Source organism: Acanthaster planci, linkage group LG09 (assembly GCF_054643075.1).
Source record: "Acanthaster planci isolate LZ-2023a linkage group LG09, COTS_SCS, whole genome shotgun sequence".
Classification (NCBI taxonomy): domain Eukaryota; kingdom Metazoa; phylum Echinodermata; class Asteroidea; order Valvatida; family Acanthasteridae; genus Acanthaster; species Acanthaster planci.
Window position 1 is genome coordinate 18,788,817 of NC_141785.1, and position 8,091 is coordinate 18,796,907.

The 8,091-nt window shown below is 43.8% G+C and overlaps 2 protein-coding genes across 5 annotated transcripts; one reads left to right on the forward strand and one right to left on the reverse strand.

Moving 5' to 3' along the window:
• Nucleotides 1-43: 43 nt before the first annotated feature.
• Nucleotides 44-2,647, forward strand: LOC110976602 (centromere protein S-like). Its single transcript, XM_022230036.2, has 5 exons — nt 44-202; nt 710-833; nt 1,228-1,261; nt 1,529-1,595; nt 1,749-2,647. Exons 1-5 carry the CDS (start codon nt 161-163, stop codon nt 1,860-1,862), a joined length of 381 nt encoding a protein of 126 aa, XP_022085728.2. The 5' UTR covers nt 44-160; the 3' UTR covers nt 1,863-2,647.
• Nucleotides 2,397-8,000, reverse strand: cd2bp2 (CD2 cytoplasmic tail binding protein 2). 4 transcript variants are annotated; one of them, XM_022230035.2, is made up of 4 exons: nt 7,918-8,000; nt 5,309-5,519; nt 4,384-4,998; nt 2,397-3,873 (listed from the first exon to the last, which is right to left on the reverse strand). In XM_022230035.2, exons 2-4 carry the CDS (start codon nt 5,481-5,483, stop codon nt 3,614-3,616), a joined length of 1,050 nt encoding a protein of 349 aa, XP_022085727.2. In that variant the 5' UTR covers nt 5,484-5,519; nt 7,918-8,000; the 3' UTR covers nt 2,397-3,613. The 4 variants fall into 4 exon arrangements, with proteins under 4 accessions (XP_022085727.2, XP_022085724.2, XP_022085725.2 ...); XM_022230032.2 differs by having other exon boundaries at nt 4,375-4,998; XM_022230033.2 differs by having other exon boundaries at nt 4,375-4,998; nt 7,942-7,962.
• Between the last annotated feature and the right edge of the window lie 91 nt (nt 8,001-8,091).

The window sequence follows — 8,091 nt, forward strand, 5'->3', positions numbered from 1 at the left end:
TAACACGAGGGACCAGTGAAATAAATAACAAGCAGTCTGGGGGGTTGTCAACATTTTCAGCATGAACTGCTCATGAAACGGGCATCCCTAAGTAGAAGGCGACTGGCTGTAAAAGGGATTCGGCATTTAATTAGTAACTGTGATTGTTTTCCACTGAGATATGGCTGAACAAGAAGAGTATGACAATCTTGCATATGTACAGGTAACATTTTTTGATCAAGCATCAATGCAGCTGTCTGGGAACTAAAATTTAAGAAACAGGCCATCAGATTTGCCATCACAAGTAGTCCTGCCTCCACTTTTTTCAACAGTTGTGATCTTAGTGAAGCCTTGAAGGTCAGTCATTGAATGTTGGGAAAGAGTTCCCAAGTGATAACATTTCCTAAAAAAGTGAGATTTACCTAGGAAAATCCCCTTGCATTTATTTAGAGAAAAAACTTAGGTTTTTTCAGACAAGCCTCAGGTTTGTGTACAGGGGCATCAAGTGTTGTCTGTTTAATGGAACTCTCTCCAAATGTTGAACTTGAAATGACATGAACCTGCGACTGAAATAGATTTTATATTTTCTTTGAAAATACTTCAAAAATGCATGAAACTCTCCATAGACTTTAAGTACACAACTCAGAAAGTGTAGTCAGGATGTTGTAGTCTTTCTTTAGCTTCATATCTCAATTGAATGATTCAATACATTATTTTTTTCTTTTGGCAGAGATTGAAGGCAGCGGTTCATTACAGTGCCGGTCAGATCTGTGAGGAACTCTCCCAAGAGCTCGACGTTACATTCTCCCGTCAGTTCATTGCTGTACTGTCAGAAGCCACCTTCAAACAGTGCGGTAAACGTCTTCAAGAAATGGTTACCTTTAAAGAATTCCATGACATTACTCCTTCCTCCTACCCTGTCCTCCTAAAAGCGAACTGTACTAGAAAACCCTGTAGGTGTGAGAAATCTAGGTTTCAAGTTTAACCAGCGCAGTAACTGAATCAATATAGCTGTGTTGAGAAACACATTACCATCTATTCAGTCCAACATGCTGTTGGATATGCAGCTCTTTGATTGAAGGTGCTGGCCTTAAAGTCCAAGCCGGTTAGAGTCACCTCAACCCGTCAGAGAGTTGACATGGAAAGCTTGACCAATCAGAAAAGCGCTGTTTTTTTCTTTAGATGTATACGGCTTCTCTGCAGGTTGTCACACTAAATAGATTTCTGTTCTGCTTTTCATTACTGCAGCTGTTTTTGCTACTGACCTGGAACATTTTGCGCAGTAAGTGACACTTTTCCCTATCAGCTCTAACTTTGAATTTCTAGAGTGAAAGGAATGTTACCAATTAAATCTTAATGCGACCAGTCCTAAATCTTCCGACCGTTGAAGGATTGATGAGGACTATTAGGGTCAATCAAAATCCTACATTTTGTTTGGTTTCCGTATCCCTGCAAAACTTTCCAGTTTTGAAATGTGAAATCTTCAGTTAAAAAGATAGAACTGTGTAACTTTGCAGTTTTCTGTTATTTTTGATACCATTTTCTACAGGCATGGCAAAAGGTCGGTGATAAATGCTGATGATGTGAAGTTACTCGCTCGACGAAGTGCTCCATTGGTTAGTAAAATACCCTAGTCCATTCTCAAAAGTCCCAAGATAACTTTAAAGTTGGCATAAAGAATTCCCAACATCTAGCAGATTCTCTCCTTTCTTGCGCTGTTGTTACCCATCCAGTCAAAGTTCTTGCCTACGTCCATTTGCCACATGCAGGCCAAGCACATCAGAGATCTGAGCGAGCAGCAGAACATGGAAAACGAAGCGGAGAGGGAAAAACGGAAATCCAAGAAAGTCAAGAAGAGCAGCAAAAGTGCCGCGGTAGACTGAACAGCTCAGAATGGGATATCTAATGTGCACATAGGCTTGACAGTAGAACCTCCTTAATACGAGCATTGTTAATACAACATTCCACTTATGTACAAATCTGACAAGACGCCATTCCTGGGGGCCATCACACTCATGCACTTTGGCAAGTCACAACACCCTATTGGTCGGAGAGGAAAGTAACGCGCGTGTACCACCTGCATGTGAACAGGATGGCCCTGAAGTGTTTGGCTTCTCATTCTATCCGCCGGATTTGTCTATAACAAGGACACTCAAGTCTCAGTACATGTACTTTGTTCTTCAACTGTGTGCCTGGACTCGCAAGTTCTGACTGCTCCGAGATAGTCATTACTCATAAACTTGTTTAGGGATGCACTTTCAGCTTCATTGCCGTTTGTACTTGCTCGGGGTTTACAATAGCAACTTGATACCTCATCATGGTACATCGCCATACAGCATGGAATGGGCACCTCTCACTTTTGTAGGGTGATAACCCAATTTCAACCTGAAGTCAAATAACATACCAGGGTACAAGCATTGTACTTTCCCCAACTGTTGGGTTTATTTTTAAATGAAACGGCCTTCAGTAAACAAATTTTGATGACGTTGATTGTAGGTAGCCTTAAAGAGGTTTAATCAGAGCCACGGTGGCTACGTTTACAGCCACCAACTGTACGTCTGTTAGCTTTTGTACCTATTTCAAAGCTTGCCGTCTGTGTGTTACTGGCAGTGATCTTGTTCTAGTTTGCAAAGGAACAAATAAATACTTGTGCAAATTACAAATGAAATTGTGGTGGTTTCCCTATAGATGCTTGAAGATAATATGTCTAAATATGCATTCTGAAAACATAACCAAAATTCTTGATTGATAAGCAAGCAATATTGTAACAATTTCATTACAAATGTTGAAACTGCTTACATTCAGTTATACTAAAAAGAATACAAGTACATGTTTAAAAAATGAAATGAGCATGACTTTGGATATGATTCTGGCTTCGCATTGAGAACCAAGGTAAAATTAAAATCTCCAAACTCACAAGTGTACAAGTTATTTAATGCAACATTAAATGCCTTCGTTTTGGCGAATTAGGACTTCTAGAACTTTTTTTTACTTCCAAAAGCCTCCAAAGGAATAAACTTAACTTTGCATTGGTGTTTGTTGTGGAAATAAGCCTGTTTGCTCTCTGCGTTGCACAGGTGGGTAAATTAATTGGAAAGTAAGACACGGGTAGAAGATGCAAGGGCAGATTCAGAACCAAATTTTGGGGGGGCTCGAAATTTGGGGAAAGGGAATACAATCTGTAACGTTTGTGCGACCTTTCATAACCTTTCTGAGGGGTGAGGTTGCATTGGCTTGCTTTTTACACGCTTTTTAAGGGAAATGAAACGGACGAAAAACCTGCTTTTCCAAATGTTCAAACAAAGCAACTTTGGGGCGGGGGGGGGGAGCATGGCACTTGGCCCCTCAGTAGGATGCAGCGTTGTAGTGGAGAACATCACAAATCTCTGCAAGTCCGTCACAAGCCATCTAGCCACGAGTCAAATCACAAGTCATTTCAAGACTGTTACAAAGGCTTCCTATTGTCCTTCCCCCTGATACTTGTACATGTAACTGGTCTTGTGAAAGACTTGTGAAAAGACGTGATGGACTGGATTTATCATTAAGAAGATCTTGCGTCGTCTTAGCAGTGGGTATGCAATCCTGGCCTATATTTACAAGCACGGAAAAAAAAATAATGTGTCGAGCAAGAACTTCACGTGTACAAGTCAAAGTCAATCCTCTTGGAGTCGTAGAACTGTCCACCAGATCCAACCTTCCGGACCCACACGCCATCGGAGAAGTAATTCTGGTCCACCCAGTCTTGCATCTGTTCACTTTCAAATGGTCCGTACTTGTCGGCATCTTCTTTGTTCTCCCATTTGTACTCCCAGTATGTCTTGTCTGGGTCCAAATCGCTGGCAGGATTGGTACCACTGGCTTCCTTGCTTCCTGAACCGTTGGCATCCTTGCTGGCTATATACGCGGAAAAAAAAAAGATTAATTGCTTTGCTTGTTACCAGATCACCAACATCAAGCTGGAACAAGACAGCAAAATTTCAAGAAAAACCTTCAGAGAATCATCTTTTTGATACAAATTTCATGCACTTGCGAGAGTAACTACCTTAACAAGTAATCTGTGAATAACATTATTTTTTCTCCCATTGATGTTATACAGGGTGTATTGAAAAAAAGGAAACCCAAATTTCAATGGTGACTGTGGCTGAGCTACATGTTTTCTAGCAGAAAACTTGGTAGACCCTTATTAGAGTGATCCATCCCCAATTATGAACTTAAATTTTAAGACATTGGTGCTCAGTGATGCGTAACTAACGGTAAAATCAGGAAAGAGGCATCACATGAAAGCATTTGTTCTCTACTTTGAGATGATACCAAGTTTCCGCTAGAAAGTGAGAGGCTTGGCCACAGTAACCATTTAAAGCTGGGTTTCCTTTTTTTGGGATACACCCTGTGTACCTTTCGGACCTCCTGTGGTTATTTTCTCCTTCACCGGTTCATCTCCAAACATGTCGAAGATATCTTCCTCCTTTTTGCTCCGCCCCTCCTCCTCTTTCAGTAGGTGGGTTATTTTCTCGTACGTGTACTGGTACGCCTCGTAATTGCCACTCGCCACCAGCTCGTCCACAAATTCAGTCAGCTTGAGCATGCTCTCTTTGTCCACACCTTGCGCCTTATCCCCATCTTCTGTCTCCTCCGTCCTGGCCTTCTTGGGGCCCCACTTCCTGGTCGCCGCAACCCCCTTGGCTTTCTTGCCCCCGCCCAGCCTCCTCACTGCCGTGGCGATGGTCTCCCTTGGTTTCAGGAAGCTGACAATGTCCGCCAGGATCTTGATTTCGGGTCTGCCGGGCTCTGGCTCGGGGCTGTCAGGGAGGTAATCGTCCTCCCCTACTTTCTCTTCTCCGCCTTTCCCCGAGACCCTCATCCAGTCAATATTGTCCAGCCAGTTGTCTTGAATTTGCTTTTCCTTCTTTTCAAAGTAGTTACCGTGGGCGTCAAATCTGCCCTCTTCCATTTCCTCTCTCAGGTTGAAAGGGGTGATTCGGACACCCCCCTCGGAAGCCAGAGTAGCATCTTCAGCTCCTGTTAAGGAAAAAGTTCATGTTTGTTTGTGTGTCACTCTCACTACTTGGGGGTGCAGAAATTGTCACTTACCTAGGGTCACACTTCTGCAGTCAAGAATATAAGAAATGCATTCTTTACCACGGGGGTTGAGGACAAACACATATCCGCTTTTCTACTTTCCAATTATTTCAATTGAAAACCACTTTTACTCACATTTTGTACACTTTGAGTTTCGGATCAGCAATTAGACTTCACTCTGACAAACCATGCCCAGAACATGTACACAACAAATGGGTACCAATTTGGTTATCTTTCAATATCCACTCACCCTCAACGTCGTCTTGATGAAGTTCGTATTTGGATTCTTCTTTCTCGTCGTCTTCCTCATCACTGTCCAGTGTGTGTTTCTTGCTGAAAGTTCGATTCCAACCCTTGTCGCTGGCTGGCTCAGCATCCTTGTCTGCTGTGTCTTTCTCCGCAAAACGTACTTTCCGCTCTGCCATGTTGGCATGGGTCTGCTTTGGAGTTAGTGTAACTTACTGGAAAAGTTTGACAATTCAAAATGGAGTAAATGTATGACATCACAACTTATCTAGGCACAAGTACTGAGGGCACGTTACAAATAAACTTGAGTGGAATGAAATGATGGAAATGTTGGTAGGCCTAGGTCTAGTTTTACTGCTTGTCAAGCTTGTTAGTACTGTCATGATTGTCCGTTCTTGTACATGTAAGTACTTTTTTTGTGTCTCCCTTGACGAGTCCAGCCTTAACTAACGTTCACGGCCTGGGCAATTCATACTTCCTAAACAGTCAGGCACTACTCCGTAGGCCTAACTGATATTTGATGGTTCCGTACACAATGGCATTTGAAAAGTGGCCTGAAATCGTACCAGAGAAAATCTCCGTTTGCACTTTCTTGATCAAATCTTCCCCTGAAAAGCCCATAGGGCCTAAAATAGGTAACCTATATGAAATAATGAAATAACCAGGCATGTGTGAATTTTGTAGAGTGTAACCTTGGCAAAAACTGAGCTTTTTCCAACCATCCTGACCTACTGTGTATGGAACCATCAAACATCAGGAATCAGTGAGGCCTACTAAGTAGTACCTTACTGTTCAGGAAGCAGGCAATTCACGCATTTTCTACCTGCCTACTGTTTTGAGAATTAAGGTTAAGACTGAATTAGGCCTGTAGGCCTACTGGATGAAGGAAAAACACGTATTCGATCGACTCGCAATACTCGCATCACTTTGTAAACATGGAGGAAGGGACTACCATACCTGACCTTCCTGCCAGACTACTGACTACGTTAAACTTCAGCAACTTTGAAGTTCAAACATCATGAACATGTCAAACCCAGCAGGACTAGTACTACAGCAAGTACAGGGGAAGACACTGACACCGAGTGACAGGTAGACACTGACACCAAGTGACAGGCTGACACTGAGTCACAGGCAGACACTGACACTGAGTGACAGGCAGACACTGACACTGAGTGACAGGTAGACACTGAGTGACAGGCACACACTGACACTGAGTGACAGGCAGACACTGACACTGAGTGACAGGCAGACACTGACACTGAGTGACAGGCAGACACTGACACTGAGTGACAGGCAGACACTGAGTGACAGGCAGACACTGAGTGACAGGCAGACACTGACACTGAGTGACAGGCAGACACTGAGTGACAGGCAGACACTGACACTGAGTGACAGGCAGACACTGACACTGAGTGACAGGCAGACACTGACACTGAGTGACAGGCAGACACTGACACTGAGTGACAGGCAGACACTGAGTGACAGGCAGACACTGACACTGAGTGACAGGCAGACACTGACACTGAGTGACAGGCAGACACTGACACTGAGTGACAGGCAGACACTGACACTGAGTGACAGGCAGACACTGACACTGAGTGACAGGCAGACACTGAGTGACAGGCAGACACTGACACTGAGTGACAGGCAGACACTGACACTGAGTGACAGGCAGACACTGAGTGACAGGCAGACACTGACACTTAGTGACAGGTAGACACTGACACTGAGTGACAGGCAGACACTGACACTGAGTGACAGGTAGACACTGACACCGAGTGACAGGCAGACATCGACACTGGGTGACAGGCAGACACTGACACCGAGTGACAGGTAGACACTGACACTGAGTGACAGGCAGACACTGACACTAAGTGACAGGCACACACTGACACTGAGTGACAGGCACACACTGACTCTGAGTGACAGGCAGACAGGCCTGACGTTAGCAATAGCACTACCATTAGCAGGTTAGCTAGACTTAGAGTTAGATGGACTTTCTCTTGGTTCTGTTACGCCCAAACTATAGCATCAGTCCCAACTATAGTTGGGCTGTCCCAATTACTGAATGCCACATTTGGGCCGGCCTAACTACAGCAGCGCCTGTGTGCATGTTGTGCCCGGTATGTGCCTATCATATTGTTTACAAATGTCATGTCATTGCATTGGACTCATAGGGCTAAAACTAAATGAACAGATGGAGTGCCACATTCTAGATGAATTTTGTCAAGTGTGAGACACATTGACTTGGATAATGTTGAGACATTTCCCACAGACATGGGTCAACAATAGTTGGGCCGGCCCAACTACAGCACTGCAGTTGGGACTGTCTTAGCCCAGGTAGGACGCTATCTTCATTTCACTACGACTGTCCACTGTCCCTCAGCTCCGTAACGTAATACGGTCAGGGAGTCCACCTGGGCTAGCCCAGGAGTTGGGACTTATGCTACAGTTGGGGTGTACATGTGTAAACGAATCTCTTTCCCTCCCATTTGGCAGGATTACTACACAGTTCTATGAGTAACAATGTGACAACATGTAATTTAAGTCAGATCGTAGAGATTCTGAATAAAATAGCCAATGAATTAGGCCTAGCATGCCTAGGTACATTACCAGCTTTACTACAGTAGAGCTTACTGTATGTAGACCGATCGACAGTTGGCGCACAATAAGAGCGCCCTCTAGACACATTAGCATGAAACACCTAGGTCACTACAAATTTCACATGATAAATAACAATTAACATAACGTTACTAGAGGGCGCTATTACCAAAAACTTGAGCGGCT